Source organism: Silurus aristotelis (assembly GCF_946808225.1).
Source record: "Silurus aristotelis genome assembly, chromosome: 4".
Taxonomy (NCBI): domain Eukaryota; kingdom Metazoa; phylum Chordata; class Actinopteri; order Siluriformes; family Siluridae; genus Silurus; species Silurus aristotelis.
In genome coordinates this window covers 1923400-1947062 of record NC_139577.1, presented here as the reverse complement: position 1 = coordinate 1947062, position 23663 = coordinate 1923400, and the positions used below count along the sequence as shown (strand labels likewise).

The window sequence follows — 23663 nt, the reverse complement described above, 5'->3', positions numbered from 1 at the left end:
AATGATAGGATCACATTTTGCTATTTTTAATACTCTAATACTGTACTCTTGTCTTATTCTACAGTGTAGGATGCATCTTATAAATACTTTTTCGAAGTTGCAGCCACTCATTCTAACACTTTCATAAAACACTGACTAAGTTTGACCATCTGAAGCTCTGCGAGAACATGCCAGATTGGTAACCTGGCAAACGTTTATAAAAACAGATGCTTTACTGTAATAGCAGGCTTCCGTTAACGCTATTTTTGTATACACCGAAGGCCAGGTAGTGCATTTCATTCGAGCATTTCAAGCATGTCTGCACCACACATATGCTGCTCCATTTGTTTTGAATTTGCACGCTTCTGGCGAAGCTGGCGTGATTCAACTGCGTTGTCGACCAAGCCGTTTTGTGAGGGGATGAAAAAGCTGTAGAATTCAAATGCAGGTGCAAAAGAACCATACACGTAACATAGGATGGTTCATAAATAACAGTGTTCTCCATGAGGTCTTTCGGTCTTCACGGAATATGTGTGGTGCATTGACCAATTACTACTAATCTGGAATTTATGTTTAGTTCGCTAGCTGCCGTAGAAACTAGTGGACACTTGATTGTAAGATTCATATGTGCTTTTTGAACATATCATCTCACATTAGTTCCCATTTGCTGTCCCTCCACTCTTCTGGGAAGATGTTCTGAAGTGTTTTGAAGTGTGCTTGTGGAGATTTTGCGCTCACTCAGCCACAAGGGTGTTAGTAAATTCAGTTACTGATGTAGGTGAGGAGGTGAGGAGGCCTGGGGTGCAGTCTGTGCTAACATTCATCCCAAAATTGTTCAATGGGGTTCAGCACTATAGCGGGAGATCTTCCACTCCAACCAATGTAAAGTATATCTTAATTGAGCTGGCTTTGTGCACATGGGTATTGTCATGCTAGAACAGGTTTGGGTCTCCTAGTTCAAGTGAAGGGAACATTTCATGCTACAGCATCTAAAAGCATCCTAGATAATGGTGTGCCTTTAACTTTCTGGAAACAGTTTGGGAAAGAACCACACATGGCTGCCAAAGTCTGGTGTTCCAATTTCTTTGTCCATGCAGTGTTTCAAACACAGATTCCGATTCAAACAGAATGAAAGAAAAAAAACCCTTCTGGTTTAGGCCACGCCCACTAAATCCAAGAATAATATTGTGTTAGTCCTATTTTGCTGCCAAAACAGTCGTGACCCGTTGAGCATTAACAGCCTGAACTTCTCCAGCAATTTGAGCTACAGGAGTTCGTCTGTTGGATCGGACCACACGGGCCAACCTTCGCTCTCCACCTGCATCACGACCCTGTCGCGGGTTCATCACTGTTCCTTCTTTGGAGCAATTTTGATAGATAATGATAGATACTGACCACTGCAGACCAAAAACCCATTTTTTCAAAAAACAAGATTCCAAGATCATAGCTTTGACTAACCTTCATAAATAGCCTTGAAGCCCTGTGAGCCGATGGTGTCGTCAGACTGGAGATGCAGCCACATCTGGTTGCTCAAGCTCACAATCAAATCAGGCACGCTGGAGCCTGTCAGACTGCAATAAAGACATAAACGCAAATCATTTTTGGTTTCTTGTGGCAATTGTATTCAGGATTTAGTCTTTTTAACATCAACTGCTGTAAATATGAAAAGATCCAAAAGCTTGGTGTGTATTTTGTGGACTTGATGTAAAGATGGGATCGAATACGCACACATAAAGCACTCTTCTGGCATCGCCAATCTTTCCTCCATCTCCCACTGTTAACGTGTCGTAGGCTCTTTCAAGGTCAAACTCCTCGAAGGCCAATTTAATGACCTGCAAAAGATCCAAAAAAAGTGGCAAAAGATATATTACTTGTTACACTGACCAGTCAGTTTAATAGGAACATCTGTACACTATTGTAATAGGAATATTCAAACATCCAGTCACGTGGCAAAGCATATAATCATGATGGTGTTTCAGTTAGAATATGATTTCAGGGAAAGTGGTTGTTGGTTGCCAGATTGGATGTTATGGCTGTTTCAGAGGTTGTTTTTCTCCTTTGGTTTTCACACACGGCATCCACAAAGGTTTAAATAAAAGGGTAAAAATGACAAGAGCAAAAAAAAGGATCCACTGGTCAGAGGAGAAGAGCCAGACAGGTTCAAGTTGACAGAAAGTCTACTTTAATACAAATAACCACTCTTTACGCATGATTTTAATACATTGTGTTGTCACCACCTGATTGGAGAACAAATAAACAGGATTAAAGTGACTGTAAAGTGCATATTCATAAAATAATTGATTTTTTTTTAAACATTTTTTTTTTACAAACAAATGGATAAAATAGGACATTAATAATTTTTGTTCAAATCAAAAAAACAAGCCAGAGAAGTTCTACCGTGTTCGTTGCATGGGAAAAAAAAAGAACAAAGCCTGGAGAAAGACGGGCTACGTGAGCATTTGATGTGCGAATTAAAAAGAAAATTGCATTTTCGGAAAGATCGCTTCAAGGAGGAACAACACAACACACGAAAAAAAAAGAAAAAAAGAAAAAAAAAAGCTTAATTAGGACAGGCCCATTATCAGCATCCTCACATACTCTCAATTGGGCCATTAAAGAGATATTGCTCTCGTTCCTATTCCTTCATCTTTTATTATTATTATTATTATTACTTTTTTTTTCATTTGAATGCCTCTTGTGGAGCCATAACCTTAGTAGGTGGAGCAATGTTCTTGAAAGAAGACAAAAATAAGTAGTACTGAAACTATCATCAGACTCCCACTTTACAGATTACCAGTTCTTATAATGTCATTTGAGAGAAAGTTGTATGGCACTTATTTTGTTTTGTAGTGATTTTTAAAGCAAAAACAAAATGAGAAGTTACATTTTTTTAATTGCGTTTTTATTCTCAGTGATACAGGAAGGTGTCTTGCTGATCAATTTATTTGTAACTGAACAGACAGTCATAAGACTACATCGAATGTGCATCTCCATAACTGAGGCCGCTGTGATTAAAATCTAATAACGATACACATGAAGCAGCTACTGACGCGATACGATACGTTCCCCCCATCAATGGAATAAATATGATTCTATGCAATTCAATATGGTACAAATAGTTCGCTTGTATTTCTTTGGTTCAAACAGACAGCAAATCATCGATTTACCTGAGTGCCCTCTGACTTCTAACGCATGGCCCTCCAACAAACAGGCCAACAAAAATAAAACAGATGTTCTTTTCCTGTTGTGTCTGCAGAAAGTTACAGCTCTACCTCTGCCATGTTAATCTGTATTCTATGCGACTCTCAGGACACGCCTCGATCTCCGTAGTGTTGTGATACGTCGTATTCACGTAGCAGCAGCGGTGCTGAGAGAACGTGCTCAAGAAACAGTTTAACCAGTAGAAATCAATTTACATAAAAAATATCGGTCACAAATTATTAGTCAATTTCTTAATAATAAAGGTATAGCGCGCATCTACTTTATATATATATATAAATAAATCCGTGCAAATATGTTCAAAACGATGCATCACAATATAAATGCCAACTTGTACCCGATGCACACTTTTAGAAATCTATCCATCACTTCGTTTACATCTCTATTATACAATACATGTGGTATTTTCTAACACTAAAAGTAAATCTACAGTCTGCGTGAGACGTCACGATAGTTTTGGAGAAGCACCGATTTTTTTGATGGGGCCAGTTATGAAGCTCAGAAGCACCTAATGGGCAATCTGTATAAGATGTCAGTGTTTAAAGCACATTGCTTAGCGAGGCATCAAATGAGAAGTCCAAACTGCAGCTCCTTAAAATTATCCTGTCAGAAATTAACGACACTTTTTTTTTTTTTTTTTTACACAAGACTTAGCCGGAGGTGAAAACACACACCACTCACGGTCCATGTAAACACAATCCCAACATGACAGAACATCTAAGCGATTGTTCCTTCATCTGGCTTAAGTAGAACGCTTTAGACCGCTATTGATCACTTTGTTTTGTAGAAAACTGTAAAGCCTGACAACTGGTTCGATGGGCGAGTTCCAACAGAAGGTAGTCTCGAAAAGCTTTTCTTGTTTACTAGTTTTTGCATTTGGCATCTTGTCATTCGGTCAGCCTTCTTTTTTTTAATTGTTATTATTATTCTACTTTATTCGATTGCCCGCATTGGAAAAAATACACAACAATGCAACAAACACAAGTCATAAACAGATCTGCTATGGCATTCCCCAATGTGGCATTCGCAGCACGAGTTTAATTTTTCCTTTTAATAGTTTTGTTTAATATATAAATAAATACATTCATACATAAATTAAAAAAATGTAATGCAATCGAAGACCATTTATTGTACGCTGAATAGTTTAATAGTCAAAACAATTTAGCACGATGTACGTTCAGCTGCATGGTTTAACGATTTCAAATATTGCTAGCGAACAAGCGTATTATATAACAATGAAAACGCTTTCTTTGAGACCTTGTGTCAGTCATCGTGTAGACAAAAGACGAGAAACAGAGCAATCCCAAAAAAAGAAAGAAAACTCTGATGGTGCTTACACATGATGAGTATTGAAAGGGAAGAACATGGTCACTGAATTAGCCTGAATTGTTGATACGAGTTTGTAGAAACTGGTATTAAAAATTGTTTTTATAATTATCGAAATTTTTTTAAAGTGAAAAACATGTGACCTTAACCAGAAATCATCATGAGGCAAATTGTGTGTGTGTTTGTAGTGCTTTCATGCATCACCTTTCATTTAGCTAACCATGTGAACATGCTAATGCCAGAGTTTAAAGTTTAATAGTTTATTACAATAAAAAAAAAAAAAACGGAACTAAACACGTGATCCGCCTAATAAATCACTATGAGCCGAATCGTGTTATGACGTTGCTTTCAAAAACAATTTCGCGTTGCACGTTATGCCTCAAATATAAGTCATTATTATCAATATCGCCAGTTTCGCTTGACTCCCAACATACTTCATGCTTCTTCATGCAACAGACGAGGATTAATCATACACTGATTATCGCACAGAGGAAGTTGTGAGAAGAGTTTACCGTTCGTCAGGTTTTATTAAAACGGGACTCAATCAGGAGCGCGTGCATGTTTAGAAACAGGCTCTTGCTAGCTGGTATAACTAATAAAAGCTCTACAGTGTCTTAGATTCATTTTAAAAAGCCACATCTCTCTTAAATCATCATTTAAGCATGCTTTTACTGCTGAACGATACGGCTTTAAAAAAGTGTGGTTCATTACATAATCTGTTTGTACTAAAGTTAAACTAGCGGCAAGAAGTTTTCTCTGCTTCTCAGTGTTGTTTATTAACAGCACGCACGTTGCCAGGTGTGCGTTTTTTCTACCGAACTACAAAAGTGTTTTGGACAGTGGCTTCTTCTCTGTTTTATTTTTTTGTGGCTGTACATTAGTGCTTTACGCTTGTGCGGGTGAAGCGGCACAAAACGCAGTGTGACATTCAAGACTAACATTTTCAAAGACTTCAGTTAAAATGCAGGCATAAGATACCGTTTTCGTATTCAGAGTCTGTCAGCGACTCAATAAGTTCACAAGTTATATCAATATTTATGCAGGGAACGTTTTTTATATTCATAGCAGATTGTGCAGGTGCTTAGGCTGAATTTCTGGTTGACCCTTTTATATAAATTCATTTACCTGTGTGCGGTTCGGGTCTTCAAAGTTGCCAGATTTGTTGTCATTTTCGATTTGACTTGATCCAAAAAAAATAAACTAACAAGCTGAATTAATTTATCCATAACAAAAAAGAACAAACATCTCCAATTTAAACACCAATTACACCAAAAGCTTTCATTAAGGGTTTCTCAGTCAAAGACTTCCAAATTGACTTTGCTAAGTTTACACAAGGTCAAAAATCCTTTCTTATTTTTAAGACTGTCATGTTTTTTTGTTTTTTTTCTTACTAATGAATTTAGTAAAAGCTGCTTTTTAAAAAAGCAGCTTCATCATTCATCATTTTCTACACATGTTCTTATAAGTGCATTTTAAAGTCTGCAAGAGGTGTACAATTACTCCTCATTTTAGAAGCATTGGCATTAAAATTATAAATAAATTAACAATAATGTGCACACTTGCTTGCAAGGTCTCCATCATTTTTGACCCTGAATGATAAAATATCATGCTCCCATTAGGGATCTCCACAGAAGATCATCTGTCTCCATACCCCCTTGTGCTTCTTTCAACCCAACTACCTGCATGTCTTCCCTCACCACATCCATAAACCTCCTCCTTGGTCTTCCTCTTTTCCTCCCTCCTGGTGGCTCCATCCTCAGCATTCTCCTACCGATACAATATGACTGAAGAATAATAATATGTATCAGTAAAGCTAAATGAATTTAATTCCAAATATCTCAGATTGAAGTGATCATGAAGGTGCGTTTGTTTCCACTAACACCAGTCCTAAACTCTCTATCCGATGGTCCGGTGGACCAGTGTCTGTTACAAGCTAGACGATGGATTGCCATAGACTGGAAGGATGTTGGTTGCCCTTCCCTTGGATGTTGGTTGAAATATTAAGTTCGTCTCTTGAGAATCTTACATCGGCAGAGAAGAAAAATTCAGAGCTTTTGAAATTTGCGAGGCATCTATAATAATCTTCCACAAATATTTCATTCATCGTAAAGCTGTTTAATAGGGTTTGGAGCTCTACAGCAGGAGATCTTCCACTCCATTCCCATACCAAGCATATGATCATGGAGCTGGCTTTGTGCACAGGGGCTTTGTCATGCTGGAACTGGTTTGTGTCTCCTAGATTAAGTGAGTGACAAGTTTAATTCGAATGCAACTATACAATTGTGTGCCTCCAACATGGTGGTAACAGTTTCAGGTGGAAAGTTCAGGTGTCCCAATACTTTTATCAATACAGTGTAATGTGTAGTTCGAAATGTTCAAAGTGAATAAATCCTGAGCATCATCCCAACATGCACTCCATCAATTTCCTCCACCAATACGAAGAATCCTGCACAGGAAAAATGCAGTATAGGTGAATTTTTTCTGACATGTAGTAAAGGCATCACTGTATTAATGTGTTTTTTTTGCCTGGCATTTGGCAATTTTTTCCATGTTTGTTTGTTTTCCTATAAAACCACCGCAACTATTTTAAAACCCCCAAATCCCCACTTTCCTTTCCACATGACATTGGAGAAAAAAATAAACACTACTCAGCGTAGCACAGAGGCATGAGAAAGAACGGCGGCTCTGCCATTTGAGTGTTTTTATGCAGGGAATAAGGTGATAGAAATAATGGAGGGTTTGGGTGGTTCAGTATGAGGCATGAAATGTGTTCTGTCTGCTCCGTTACATTTCTTGTCAATACACACTGCTGAAGGGGGCTTGTTGATTGTCGACACCATCAATGCTCATCATGTTTTCTTTTTCTTGTCATGAGTTCACTAAAATTATTAGGTTTTTTTTTTTTTCCCCCAAAACATTCCTCAAGAAGAGGAAAATTGCGCATGGGCTTTTGTAGTGCACTCGACTCAAAGTGTGAATAGATGAGTATGTCCTGCCCATCGCCTCTTCAGTACTGAACACAACGAGTACAACAAACCCCTCAACAGGATTACACTTCAACTCAAAAAAGAAAAAAAAAAAAAAGAAAAGTCGTATTTCACAAAAAAAACAAAACACTGTCTTTAGTTTAGGAAGTAAAATTCCACCTCTACATTTGACATCGAACTCTTTTTTTTTTTTTTTTTTTTTCTAAACACATGAGAATGAGACCTTAAAAACCCCAAAGTGCACAAAGACAACATTTTAACTACTTGCAGAAGTACGATACATTTAGAAATAGTTCCCCAACATCAAGAAAGCAACATTATCTTCTATCCTTGATAAAAATGCTATTTTTAAATAGTCTCCTTAATGCATCAGCTACCCGAACCATCTAGAGACGTACCAGTGCCAATTGGATCCCACTACATGTGTGGAGTTTTGACATTGGACCTCCTGGAGTGTTTAAAGGCTCTGGCATGGAGAAGCTGATGCTGGATCTGTGATGATCAGAAATTTTGAGCTCAGTAGCTCCTAGTTTTATTACCATAAAGACTGTATAAGACTGTAGAAAGAACATTACTTATAATCTTATACTCCAGTGCTTATGTTAGTTCTCACTCTCCAGTGTTCTGTACTGTTGAAAGATTTATGATCAAACTCTTGATGTCACCCAAATGAGGATGGGTTCCCCTTTTGAGTCTGGTTCCTCTCAAGGTTTCTTCCTCATAACATCTAAGGGAGTTTTTCCTTGCCACAGTCGCCACGGCTGCTCATCAGGGATAAACACACACCGTTCACCTTGACTGTTGATTTCTGTAAAGCTGCTTTGAGACAATGTCTGTTGTGAAAAGCGCAATAGAAATAAACTTGACTACTTGTTTAGTATCATCAGACCCAGTTTTGTTCTTCTCTTCACTGCATTTCTGCATGTTTGTTTCTTTAACTTTTTGTTTTTTTTAAGCATTCAGTGATGAATCATTAATGCATTCGCTTTTTACTACTTAACCACGATCAAATAGCATCTTTCTATGACACACATCCTTTCAGGAACACTATAATTGTATTTTAAGTAGTAGATGACCAGAATGCACTTCATGATGCTAAGTGTTACCTGATTAGCCATTACTCAATTATCCTAACGGCAGCACCTAATAAGCAGTACTTAACCACGAGAGTGTGTGTTGGTCTGTGAAAACCTGGTGGATGCTAAACTCTGGCAAATAACAATAAAATCTATGGTTATGGATAAATATTTAAAGTATTTTTATTTAATTTTTTTTCTAACGTGGTTATTTGGTGGTGAAGATCCTATTGATAAGAGCCAGTATAATAAACACAGAGTTTAATTAAGTCAGTCTGCTTAGGATGTAATTTTCAGACAGTGAATGCCAAGTGTTGTTAGAGTTGTTGGAAAGCTAAACGAATCTATAAATGCACAATTCTGCATAATTTGTTTTCCTTTTACACTTTGGTGGCATCTCCAATTTAAAATGCTATAACGTTTATGTGTGATTGAGATTTATTGTGAAGACAAATGGATTTCATTTCGGAAAGTTGTTCAAATCATAAACACTATTATTATTCGAGTGATGAACAACTCACTGATGTACACGCTAAACAAACTATAACAGGTGAGCCACACCCTTTTCTACCCTCAGGAGTGTTACATGAGGGTTAAAGCCAGAACTTCAAGGCTCAGAAATTGATTTTAACTGCAGATCATCAGGCTTTTGAACAACAACTATCCACTGTCTCTCCTGACCATCATTGCAGACACAGACGCCTTCTGTTCCTGAGATATCATCTCAAACGATCGATACATTTCGGAGTCTGTGTCCACTCATTACACGGTCGTCAAAAGAACAAGGGGACAAACGAATGAAATATTAAGATTGGTTTTCAGATTGGACACAACTGAGGAATAATTATGGTTTAAATACGCAGGGTCGTTTCTATCCTTCTATCGTTTCTAACAAATCCTTCAACCCCCCTCCGTTACGATGACGATAATGCTCCGCCCCCACACCATACAAATCATTCAAAAACAGGTCAATAATTTGCTCACTGGCGCCCCCTATGCGACCGCCTTGTTTGCCTGTGCCCAAAACGGTGCTGTATATAAGATTAAATTCTGCTTTTTTACTATTTGACGTCCAGCTTATTCAGTAGCTCAGTGATTAAGATGGATTTCTGATCAGAAGGCCATGAGTTCAACCACCACTTTGCTTCAATTGCTGGGCTCTTGAGCAAAGCCCTTAACCCCCTTTTAGACGCCCTCAACTGCTTAGTTGTATGATTGAGACTAAGCAAATACGTTCTTCTTCAAAATAATAAAAAAAAAAAAACGTGTCCACAGATGTTGGACAATAATTCCGACTATTCAGTAAAATTAAATGATAAAAAAAATGTTAAAGAAAGGAAAGAAACGCTTCAGCACTATTTGTTTTATGGTGAGCGGGTTCAGTTACATAAGGTGATTTATGCACAAACACTAGCAGCATTAAATCAGCGTCTGTACCTGAGTACACACGGAATTATGTAAGCAATCAAAGTCTAGAATATACAATATAGAATAGATTATTTCAATAAACGTCTTGTGTGAATCACTAACTTCATAATGTGTTCGCTGACTGATACACAGCTACAGATCAGGGACAACATGAATCAGTCTAAGAGAAACAAGTGGCAGGCGTAATTTACATAATTTACACGTAATGTCGAGGGTTTTTTTTTTATTTATTTTTTACGCAAGACAATACAGGTTAAAGACTATGCACATGAGGGTCTACAACCTCATATTTCTTACCCAAAACAATGCCTGTTAGCTTTTCAAGGGAGAAGAAAAAAACAGAAAGCTGCACTAATTGCAGACTGACCTTGTCAGGATCCAGTGCTGTGACGACCCACACGCAGTGGGCGTTGTTCTCGTACTGGACAGGGTAGTTCGGAGAGGTGATCACACCTTTGGGACCTCGCAGGTTCGATCCACATGTTCTTGCTGTTGAGGGTGAGAAAGAGAGAAACAAAGATCAGCTTTTATTAATGAATATGTGATGAATTATTTTTCCCATCTCAACATTAATGATCGCCAGTTCCGATATATCAAAGCGATTCCATTCCTCCAATGCTTCTTTTGTTTTCTCCTATTCTGTAGAGAGGTATTAACCGCTCTCTGTGTTTAGTCAGGGATTATCTTTGACAACTTAAAAGAACAGCCTGGCTTCTTTACCGTCTGATCCTCAGTGAGACACCGCCAGAGCTTTTGGAAACGTGGAATGTAAAAAAGATTTTTCTTTTTCTTTTTTTTTTTTTTTTTTTTTAAGACATTCTGATCCCGCTATGAAATCAAAGCTGCATACAAGCATAACGGATCAAAGGTCAAAGAGAAGCAACACCTTGCCAATCGGATTTGACTATAACAATGCTATATAGAACGACTACTCAATAATTCCTACAAATAATTCACCAGTATATCTAAAGCCCTGCATATTTGCTTACACACGTGTCTAAAAACAGAATGTTTGCTAATTAAGCGACAGCCAGTGTGTTGAAGGAGCAGTCAAAACGAGCTCATTCCTCATTTACAGGTCTGAAACCTGCTCTATAATTAAGTGGATGCAATCTCTTGAGATCACCAGGAATTCAGGGCGAGTTATTAAATAAAGCGAGTAAAGAGTTTAACTTTCGAGTTCTACACCAGCAGCCTTCAACTTAACCTTGGAAAGCTATTAAATACTATCTTTAAAATGAGGACACTTAGTGATACTGAGGCTAATGTAAGTATCTGGACCAATTAAGAGCGCATGAAAATTGCACAGAATTGAAAAAAAATGTTAAAATCTACATCCGGAGAGAAATACGAACTTGTTTCTTTCTGATTAACGCCTTTAGGGAGCAACATGTCCTCTGTGTGCCCTTCAGAACAGGATCCAGGTTTTAGTGCAAACCTCAAATCTGGGTGCTTTTATTGAATGCATTTTTATTCATACAGTATATGACATGAAAATCACATTATCATATTCACAATTTTGACTTTTTACACTACAGGAGAAAAAAACAAACAAATTGAATGCAGTTTTCTTCAGTAAAAGGATTCAGTATTTTAGTGAACTGGAACATTTGGATTCTCCAAACTCTCACACATTTATCCAGGTTTGTTGATGGTAGAGTGGATGGAGCTCTATATAGAATACATTGATTTATTTATTTGAAATTCTTTCTTCGCATATCTGAGGTCAAAGCGCATATCCATGATATAACCACTTAAAGGGTTAAGGGTTTTGCTGAAGGGTCCATCAGTAGCAGCTTGGTAGTGACACAAGCTACACATGCTCCTGAAATACCAGGGATCCTGTTCCTTCCTGCTCTCCTGATGTGCCTGATGCTTCTCAATGCCCTCCTTCTGGATGGATTCCTCATAAATTGGAAAGTTCTCACCTGTTGGTGACGATGGCTCCACATAAAGCGATACATGAGTTTACTGTGGTTTAGAAACAATGAAGATGGATTTGGACTGTGATTATTATGAACAGCTACTTCAGACTACAAGTGCCATTAAAGGTTTTGCACTCAAGTGTTCATCATTAAACAGCTGTCGGAAATGGATATCGGTTCCTTCCTCATATCATCTTTTTGACTTTTTTTCTCTCTCACCGCTTTGAACTCTGGTTTACTCATTAGCGATAAACTTATAGGGACTCGTTTGTGAATTTATATTTATACACCTGATTTGTTTGTCCAATAATTAAAGCACTATGGAAGAGAAAATTGCATAGAATTTCAACACTGAATAAAAGAACGGATTAAAGAAAATAACAGTTACGTCATTGCTGATACAAGAAAATTTGTCACCAAAAGCTACAACATTTTGTTCAATACTTCAGCTGAGCGGCTACGGAGTTACCAGTTGGGATTTAAACTTACAACTTTCATATCCAATGTCTTAACCACTAATCTACCACCTCTTCAAGATGGAATGGTCATTTGACCAAACAGATAGCTGACTGATTCAACTCCAATAGATGGAAGATACATCAAAAGTGAAGCCACACCAAGCACACAAAACAATTACTTTTCTTTTTACTTTTAAGCCAAAATTGAAATGAACTCTAACTTTATTTGGCAAACTCATCACAATTTCGCTGTCTGTATTGGTTCCTATAATAAAGGTGCAAGAACAAATCATCATGGCGTTATATTTATATATGTATATATCAGATAATTACGAATAAGCAGGGAGAAGTGGGTTTATAAAAAAAAAGGAAAAAAAGAAATAAAGGCTGGCAGGCTTTCGATTGTTCCAAGTGACACTGTAACTGACCTAACGCAAGAATTCACGTATAGATTTTGTGTCAGTGTTTGAACGACAGGCGAATTGTCTGGACAACTAACTTCACCCCAAACACTTTCACAGGTTGCATATCTGCAAGCAAACTTTGAGCCACATCTGAGCCGTCAGCTCGTCCACACATGTTGATGCGTGTCGAAAGTCCGAATCCAGTTTATATCATTTGTGAAACCTTAGGATCTGCCAATCATGCTCAAGACTTCATCACTCCCTGTTTCTCCTGCATCCAAAATGAAAACTATGCAAACTGATTTTTGCTTTCTGTTTAATACATCACAGATGTTGAAGCGCATTGTTGCTGCAAGACAATCAAAGATATTTGCTTCATCTCTAAATGTTTATAATGCTCTGGCTTGTGTGTGTGTATACATTTGTACATTACATTTTTATCTCTTGCAGCTGTACCACTCAAATATCCCTGTAGAGATCCCCTGTGGGACCGGCACTAAGAGCGCACTGGCTTGTGCGACCCTAATGGCTGGGGTTCGGTTCCCTGACCGAGGATCGAACCCGGGCCACAGCGGTGAGAGCGCCGAATCCTAACCACTAGACGGATGAAAGAAATCGTAGATAGACATTTTAGAGTTAAAAGTTATGAGACACCATACGATTCATTCCATTTGCAGCAATTATAAGCTCCACTCTTCTGGGAAGATGTTTCACTAAATTCTAAAGTGCGCTTGTGGAGATTTGTGATCATTCAGCTGGGTGTTAGTACAGTCAAAGCTCACATTCATCATGTTCAATAGAGTTGAGGTCAGAGCTCTATTGCAGGAGATTTTTTTTTTCCCCATTCTGTTTTTTCCCCTAATCGGTCTGCAGGAGATCTTCCACTCCAACCCATGCAAAGCACATCTTCACAGAGCTGGCCTTTGTGCACATTGTCATTCCCCTGCATCCAAAGACGTCCTGGCACAATTGAATGCCTACAACTTTGTTCCAGCTGTTTAGGGAGGAACCACATATGGCTGGAGAATTCCGGTGCCCCAAAAAAACCGTCCATATAATGTAGCTTTTGCCAATATTCCAGATTTTACTTACATGGTCTTCTTTAGCATCGTCACAAGAAGTCATCAAAACCAATTCATTAAAAAAAAAGGAAAGTAATTTTTTTCTTTAATGCATTATTTAAATGCTCAGCTCATATCAGAGCGCTTTCCTCCAGCCAACACTTACGGATTTACCATCAGACATGTTGACAAAATTTTAATTACACACGAGCATTTAAATGAGGTTTTTTGGTGCAGGTTAATGTATGCGAGATGCATAGATTAGTGCGGTGGGTACAGTACATGCTTGAAATGACAGAGCATAATTACATCAAACGTCACGTCTAATCAACTTGCTAGAACGGACGCCTAGACAATTCTGATCACGTGTATATGGAAAACGAAGAATGAATTTCAGGCCACTGGAAAGACTTGATAAAGAGCATTCATGGCAAGAAATACAGCAGTAGTTGATAGGAACTGGGTAAGATTGGACCTTGTGGGCAATTTATTTGGAATATTACTATGACTTGCTTATTCGGGACAAAAGGGGATAAATATATTAAAAAATATCAAGTTAAATCTAACATTTAATTTTGTCTCATTATGTGTGTATTTTTTATATATACAAAAAAAAACAAAACATTAATCTCTTTGTTGAAGTAAACGTAAAGTTACACGCCAACAACCTGTTATTTGTATCATCATATCTACTCATTTATTTATTCACAATAAATAATTTGAATTTTTAATGTATTTAAATTAAAGCTTCATGCACAAGCGAACAGAAGCAGTGCACAGTTAGATTTTATATCATGAATAGAATAATTGTCACCAATTTCCCCTCTCAGTGTGTGTGTGGCGCCTCGGCACCGCGAGCACCGCTTTAGTTCTTCTTTAGTGCTTATTGTTTGTATTATGAACGTGGCTTTGTTTTGGTTTTAGTCTCCTGTCTTATAATTGGTTAATTATCCTGATGTGTTTTGTGTTTCCGTCTTCTGTTCCTTGGTCTCACTGCAAATATTTGTTGAGTGGATTTGTGCATTACTAAGCCTTATTTATTCTGCTTTTCCAATCCTTGCTTGTTTTCCTTCTTGATTCTGATTATTATGTGGGATCGCCGTGATGAGTATCCTGCGGCGTTTACGTGCTCGTGTCATGGCTTTATGAACCGCACATTAAAGTAACACAATACGTATTTTTTTGATCGGTCTGCACGTTCTTCGTCACCATCGGTATGCACTGCGCATCTCACTAAACAGCATCTGACACCATCTTTACAGAAAGTGTCGGCTCATGGCCGCATTCACACTCACTCCGACAGCTCGGCCTGTGGTCACTCCAGGCGGCCAGGGTTTCCGTCACTCTCTGGCAAGTGATGCTCTTTGATCCCTGCAGCACATAGCTGTCATCACAGGAGAACTGGATGCTGGCTCCAACACTAGAGTGGGTTTAAAGAGGAAAAAAATCCAAATAAAGCAAACAAACCCACCAAAATATGGATGATGAGTGTCAGTGTGCTCCAAAAAGCACTGCAGTTTCTCTTTTATTTTTCAAATAAATAGGTGTATGCAATTCACTTCGCATTCGTACAAAGCACTTGCATCAGCAGCTGGACCTTCACTTTACAGTCAATAAACCAAGCTTGCTTGTTGTGCTTTATTTTTTTCTTTCTCTTTATGTCAATAGTACAGCGTTTTGTTATAGTAGCAAAATAAAAAAATGTTTTTTGAGGCAGCGTATTAACAGTGTTTCTTATACAGTTTATTAAGTACATTTCATTTGCTTGATTCTTGTGACCGTAATCAAAATTGTAAAACATCTTTTTTGACTAAATGTCTTATTACTTATTCTCTTTCGCTCCTCCGAAAAGCCAGAAGTGGTAAGAATAACCTCAATACAATATAAAATCATATAAAAAAGGATGAGTCTTTGCGTTCAAAATGATAACATTGTACACCCATCATTCCCTTTCTTCCCTTTTTCCTCTTATTTATGTAAATCTCTCCATTCCTGGTGGTTCGAAGGGGTGAAATTTGTAGCCGCAATTTCTCTTGAAATATCCGTACAAACACATTGTACCAAAGGACCTCTCCAAGACAACCACTTTGAGGATGAATACCAACAATCTGCTACAAAGACTCAGGAACAGAAACAGTTTTGTCCATCGTTGTTGAGGTGTTCAGTGATCTGAACTGTAATGAATAAACATTCGGTGTTGAGGATGAGGACGAGGTTCACTTTTGAGTCTGGTTTCTCTCGAGGTTTCTTCATCATACCACCTGAGGGAGTTTTTCCTTCACCACAGTTGCCACTCATTCGAGATAAACTTACAACAAAATGAAACAAACTTATAGGCACTGAACTAACACTCTTTCATACAACTTTATAACCGCTTTATCTGTGAAAAGCTGCATTAAGACAATGTCCATTGGTAAAAGTGTTTTACGGACATATTTATGACAAACAGCGAGCTACAGAGTGAGCTAATCCTCTACTCTTCCATACGTCTGCTCACCCTGCAAGTCAAATTCTTTTAATACACATTTTTGTAAAAATCATTATTTGATGTAAGAACAATAATAACACGAATTTAAAATAATGTAATAAAGATTGTATTGTTATGATTAAGTGAATAGTGAGAAGTCAGGCTCAACAGAAGAACTGTGGCAGGGTTTCTAAGAACTGCTAAGTTTATTAGCTGCATTTACGCAATAGGTTCGAGCATTTACATGCACAAGCCTACGATTTTTGCACCGTAGAGAATTTTTTCTAACTAATGGGATAAAAATGGTTCCAGGTTGAGAACTGTTAGGTCCTGCTGCGACTTAAGTATCAGTGATACGACCTGAGCTCCACAAAGGGATCATCTCCCAGCGGAGCTCCAGACCTATTGAGCAAGCTTTGACTTTTATGTCCTTAGCAGTGAGAATGGAGGATCAAACTACATAATGTCAAACAGCAGGGCTGCCTCTAATTACAACCGTGCCATGAAACTCCCATTACACAGAACAAGCACAGCAGATAAGAGGAGCAAAGGGAGCACCCACTGGAAACTGGAGCCAATTCGTTTCCCGTTCTCTGGAATCCCTGGATCCGGACAGATGTCTGCAGTCAATCCTCCTTGGCTCACTGCGTAAAATGTAGAGCGAGAGAATAGAAATGTCAACTCTAAAGAGAGAAAAAACTTCACAAAAACACACACACTTTTACAATTCAATACATAAACATAATAGACAGCATTGTGAATATAAGATCTTTGAGTACTGAAGTACTGAAAAACGTTAATAGAGGAGCAATAAAGCAGAGTTGAGAAAAATTTTAATATTGTTCCATGGCATTTAAAAAAAGAAAAAAAAAAAAATCACAATAAATAATTTCTTCCTATTATAACACGAACAGGGCTGTTAGTTTTAATCGAAGATAAATTTCACTCTATTGGGCTACAAAATCAGCCCTTAACAGAACGTAGTAGCAAAAACTGTAGGAATGCTGGATTACCGTTCGGCTTGCTCTTAAACCAAATGTTTTGTTTGGAAAATGGCAAAAATGTCACTCTTGTCCGAGTAGTAGAATAGGGACTCGGAGCATAAAAATTACAAAGAAAAGAAACAACACGATTTCCAAAGAGTTTATGAAACTTGCAAGGGGACCTCCAAGAAAAAAAGAAAAAAAAAAAAGACACGCAAACAAACAAACAAACAAAAAAAAAAACCCCAATATAAAACAACAAAGAGGCCAGTGTGCAGCATGAAAGAATGAAAAATGGCTTTTTGGTCTGAAAGAAGGTGTCAGTGTTCTTCAGTGGTTTGCATTCGTAGCTGAAAAGCCTATTCTTTCTGTGGTGACAAGGGATTGAGTGATCAGAGACTCAAGGCTATTTCCATACAAGAGAAAAGAAAGATATAAAGACACACAGAGACAGACAGAAAGAGATGGGTTGGGGGGGGGAGGGTGTAGGAGATTTAAAGAAAAAAAAAAAAAGAAAGAAAGAAAAGGTCATAGCACACGTCTGTCACATTCTTCAACTCTCCTGGGCTTCAGCATGCTGGTATTCGCACCTCAGACACTACATCACTCTGCAGCATTGTCCAGGTTCATTTACTGCCTGAAATTACATTAGGTCATCTCTCGAATTCTGCTTTAGGCATAACACTGAATATCTCTCTCTCTCTCTCTCTCTCTCTCTCTCTCTTTTCTCTCTCTCTCATTCTATAGTGTCTGGAAATAAATACCACAGCATCTCTCTCTCTCTCTCTCTCTCTCTCTCTCTTTCTCTCTCACTTCTTTTTTTAATAAAGCATTCCTCAAGCACCACCCTTTAAATCTAAAACATTTCATATGATGATTTCAATTAGATTTAATTTCATGCAAGAGCAAACCTACTTTTTTAGGAGGCTATAACAAGAGACGTTCCATCACGCCGGGCTCTTTAAACGTACAGCAGAGCAAAGGCTTGACCCAGAGTCATCGGTACTTAGCTAAATGCTCCAACGATTTTCAAGTAAATTGCCCGACAGCCCATTTTACAATGTCAAGAGACGTTATAACTGAGGATCTATCTTTAATATATGCAACATAGTTTATTAGCAGAATAATCAGCTCACTGCTGGGGCCGATGGTGTTGTCATGTGACTAACCCTCAGCTTACAACGACAGTTAAGTCAAGGCTTGGTCCAATTCATACCTTTTTATCTACGCAATCTGGATCACACATCTGGCAGACATTAAAGTTGTTTATTGCGCATGCAGGTGATTCATGAGCGAACTACAAGACAGACTTTATCAATTAATGTGAACGTGAGTCGCTGCACAATGCGTTCACAAGGTTACTTTATTTTTATTTTTTTTATGATCAGGCTTATGGTTTTAATTATGCTAGTAGTTTATTTTTATTTTGAGAAAGAGAATTTACTAATGTTGTATTGGGGTACAAGCAAAATAAACAAAACCTATAATTAACTCAAATTATGAAAAAATTCAGAACTTCCCTGGGAAAAATCCCAGTGTTTTCCATGGGCATCATTATAGATTTAATAATAATAATAAAGATAATTAAAAAATATGCATTTTAGTTTATGAATTAATTCCTGTATGCATGCACAGGTATGTATAAATACAGGTGTTGTCATTGCATTACACATCTTTAAGTTGATTAAACTAATTACAGACTTAAATTTAGAAGATTTTGCATATGAATAGTCACTTATAGAAGACCACCTTTTATATCATTAATATGCCCTAACCTTTATGTGATTTTAATTCATCTTCTACATTTGAGGAGTTGCTCTACATGACCAATACAGCCTCGATCCTACAGTAGACTTGTTGCTGGTAATTTCATACACTGAATATCACATAAACAACATGTATACTTCTGTTCATATGCAGAATATGAAGGTGCATTGTGTTCGTATTTAAAGTGTTTTAGTATTCCGCTGGAGAAAACATCACAGACGTGTGTGCATGTATATGTAATTCTACAGATAAAAGAGACGTAGAGCAACTCCTCAAGTGTACAAGATGAATTAAAATCACATAAAGGTTAGGGCAGGTTAGTTCTTGGCCCTGTGTTTTTTCTGTTCTGTGACTGTTGTTTTATGTTGTTGTATGTAGCACCTGGGTTCTGGAGGAACGTTGTTTAATTTCACTGTGTACTGCATCGGCTATATATGGTTTAAATGACAATAAAAGCTTCTTGACTTGACGTGAAAACTAGTAAGTCTGTTGGAGTCAGGAAACCTTTTGGTTGCTCATTTAGCTACAGAACCTGTTTACCTGCTCAACAAAACACAGAACCACAAATATTCTCGATACGTTGTAGATTGATGTTGTGAAATCTGATAATTAGGGATTTGAGATTTTCTCTGATGTTTATCCCATTTGTATTCCTGAATCTGACTTTTGAGACTTCAGATCTGCTCTGTATATAGTCGCTGCTTTGAACCCATTTGGATGGTTTCGTTAAAAAGCGACACGTTTTGTAAAGTCTTAAGTCTTCGTTGTTGAGCGCTTCCTGTCTCGTCGTGCATGTGAGGCATAAGTGGATCAAAAGTGTGCTTACAGACTGCATTTTTGTGGTTTGTGTCCTTATTTGGAAGCATTTTCACTCCTCTGGACTTCATCTCAATGGCCTTCTTTACTGTAGAGAGAAGAAGAAAAGAATGAAATGTGAAACAGACAGACAGACAGACAGACAGACAGACAGACAGACAGACAGACAGACAGACAGACAGATAGATAGATAGATCATTATTAATTAGTGTACATTCTTCTTTCATTATTCTTTTTCAATGAAGGATAATTTTTTTTTTTATTAAAAATCCATGTCAGGGAGTAAAAACGTGATGTAAAACGTAAAAACTAATTTGGCAGGGAATGTTATCAAACTGCTTTTTGTGTTTGTATGAAATGCATTAAGGCGTCAGTGCCGCTGGAGTTCTTACAGGCTTGTAATTATATTGGGTGTGGAATCCAATTGTGAGCCAAAAAATCAGGAGGTTGATTAATTATTTTTTTTGTCATTTTCGCACTATATGACATCACTTCATCTCAGGGCTTTAATGAAATTAAAATAGGGAATAATGAGCAACCAGCAGGCTGAATCAGTGCTCTTTTCAAATGAATGATGTTGTAATACTACACACACAAATTAAATCACACACGCGATATTATAAATACATACACGCATGTACATGTATAAAAATATCACTTTTATAAAATATAGATAAACACATTAGTAAACATTCACCAAACATTTCTTTCTTTTTTTTATATTCCGAGGCCACAAATTCCAAGCGCTACCCAGGATGCACCAAATCACCTGCAAATTGTGCAAATTGCCTCCTGGATCATCAGCTCATTTCAGGAAAACAATAAAAAAAATGTCTTGGTTTGCATAATTTATATGAAAGATGCAGATTTCTCTATTTGTTTCCTGTTTTAAAAATCAGGTGTGAAGTGAGATTCGGCAGATCGGCTTACTGCAGCTCGGTGTCTGTAATCACACGACGGTATCTAATTCAGCAGTGTTACAGGTACAGCTCACCAGGCAGCGGACTGGCATGCGACCGCACGCTGCCAACTGCTCCACGTATACCAGCCATGGGAGGGCCTCTTTTCACCACACTTACCTTGGTACTGGGCGCTAAATCCTTTCCGCCGATGGTTGCTGTCAGACGTGAAGTGCAGCCGCAGCCAGTTCTTGCTGCTGATGACAGGCGATGGCAGATTCATGCCAGTGAGCCTGGAGTGGGAAACAGAGCAGAATTTCATGAGTGAAATCGGCAATAGAATTGAAACACTTTAAACAAGGCAATTTACTCGGTAAAATTATACACGCGTGCTGTAAATCCAGTCTGGAAAAGGCCAGAATGTGAGGGTTGTTTTCCAAAAAGGCCATTAAAACTATGATTAGGGCTATTTCTTTTGGACCGAGGCCAGAGCATGCATTCTTCTTCTGGTCTTTTGTAATTTTATGACTACTTAACTGACCGCATTCACTAAAAACAGCAACTATTAAAAAGCTTGTGAACGCTCTCACGGCAAATTACCAATGCTTTTCTAGAATCTGTGACTATATTAATTGTGGTTTGGTTTAATATTCTTCAGTCTGTTATTTTTCCTATATTATACTAATACTTAAAAAAATTACTATACTGTATTTTACTAATACTATATGTAATATAATCAGTGATTAGTAATATAATCAGGGATTTTATTTTAATTGTACATTTTATTTTAATGCTTATTTTAACCCGTGTAGGACAGAGAGAGAGAGAAAGAGAGAGTTAGAGAGAGAGAGAGAGAGAGAGAGAGAGAGAGAGAGAGAGAGAGTTAGAGAGAGAGAGAGAGAGAGAGAGAGAGAGAGAGAGAGAGAGAGAGACAGAGAGAAATATTGTATTGCATGCTTTGTTTGTGGTGATTCTCTATAAATAATGAAGCTGTTGGTGTTTTCTCTTTGTGCCAATTATTCATTAGATTTTCTTCTCGGGTTCATCAAATGTATACTGTTCCTCTGCATATTGCTGTAATAAATCAAATAAAAATAAACTTTAACAATCATTATTATGACCATTATTTGGATTTATTTTGCTCTTTATAATTACTAGTATCATAACAACCAGAGTTTATTGTAGGTAGGTAATCAGAGTGCATAATACACTTATGATTTTACGAGTTAATTAATAATCAGAGCTCAATATGCATTACTGTATTAGTATAATATTATTATTATATAATTATGACGATGGCCTCACTGTCCACACGCAGCAACTGTTAGATGGGTGCTGAATGGACAGCGCCACTTCAGCACCCATGTTGTGGAGAGCCACAACACACATGGCAGGAAGCGTCCCAACGAGACCAAATGAGGGGAGCAGAAACTCTTCACCCACCCTGAGTCGTGTAAAGTGTATAAAAGGAGCCATGAAAGACAGCAGTTTGGAGAATGTCTGGCTCCCAACTAATGGAAGTTTTTTCTCTATTTTCCCTTGTATTAAGTTACGGCAGGGAGAAATACAGCAGCGACAACGCTGGCTTATACCCCGCTCCCACAGCCCGCTAGAGCTCCCTACGTAAAAAGGTTCCTGAGCACTCCCTGTACAGGCAAGACGGGATCTCAACTACCCTTTGGTCGGTCGTTACACTGATCGACTCGGACCAAGGGCGGCGCCACTCTAATCCACCTCCGTGCTCAAGTTAGCAATAGACTATAAAATCTTATATAATATTCTATATTATTCTATTACTATATTTCTGGTATAACTTATTCAATGCACTGCTGATTGTTTGAAATTTCACTGATACTGACAACTTGAAATGAACTTCGACAAAGACAGTATTTATGGCAACACATTCCTGTTGGAATAATCCTTCATAAATGTTAATATATTCTGGGTTTATTTCAATAGTGAGGGTGATCTGCAGGTGTCATGTAGCCCTGGGAACGCTGCCATTAAGCAGAGCAACTGAAACTGCTTACAAAATATAATTTTAAACTTTGACTTTGATCACAAGGGAAAATCAGTACAGCTTGTTTCTTAAACACAGGGGACCATGTGGCTCCAGCACCTCTTTGATCTCTTCCAGATGCATCATCTTCCAGCAACAGCTCTTTTTTCTATTTTTTTCCCCACTTATACCAGGGTGCCTATTAAAAGTTCTCCTCTGGTGGAGCTTAAGGTGTGTAAACTTGCTATGTGATGTGAGCTCTCTCTCCACACCTTTGTCTGCAGTTCATGGAAAGGGCTGTGTGCACTGTGGGAGACAATGACAGCAGGTCTGTGAGGCTCTGTGGTGTCTTTTTTACAGATGGAACCTGGCCTGGTTGCTGCATAACTATAATTCTTTTTTTTTTTTTTTCTAGATTCATGACATCAGGTGATCTTTCTTACACATGAAAACAAACAGTAACAATCTATATTCTAATATAATCATTTGTAGAACACACACACACGTTTTTTTTATTGCATTAATATTTCTAAGGTTTCCAGATATGTATGTGTGTGTGTGTGTGTGTATATATATATATATATATATATATATATATATATATATATATATATATATATATATATATTATATATATATATATATATATATATATATATATATATATATATATATATATATATATATATATATATATATATATATATATATTCATATACACACACACACACACACACACACACACACACACACACATCTGGGAACCTTTGAATTATTTAGGTCAAGATGACCTGGTTTCACATGTGCATTGTGCTACTTTTAGGTGATGTTTTCAAAAATATTTTTTATTATATATTTGATATGTCCGG

The 23663-nt window shown here is 37.6% G+C and overlaps 1 protein-coding gene across 11 annotated transcripts in view; it reads right to left on the bottom strand.

The window, feature by feature from the left end:
* LOC310724820 (CUB and sushi domain-containing protein 1) overlaps positions 1-23663 on the bottom strand; it is a 368464-nt gene that overhangs the window by 110079 nt on the left and 234722 nt on the right. For all 11 annotated transcript variants that reach the window (XM_083539181.1, XM_083539178.1, XM_083539179.1 and 8 more), the window contains 7 exons: positions 20976-21088; positions 19907-19984; positions 16893-16974; positions 15159-15283; positions 10383-10504; positions 1708-1811; positions 1438-1550 (listed from right to left, as the gene is read on the bottom strand). In XM_083539181.1, the coding sequence (XP_083395307.1) occupies positions 1438-1550; positions 1708-1811; positions 10383-10504; positions 15159-15283; positions 16893-16974; positions 19907-19984; positions 20976-21088 (737 nt within the window). The remainder of the gene's footprint in view (positions 1-1437; positions 1551-1707; positions 1812-10382; positions 10505-15158; positions 15284-16892; positions 16975-19906; positions 19985-20975; positions 21089-23663) is intronic.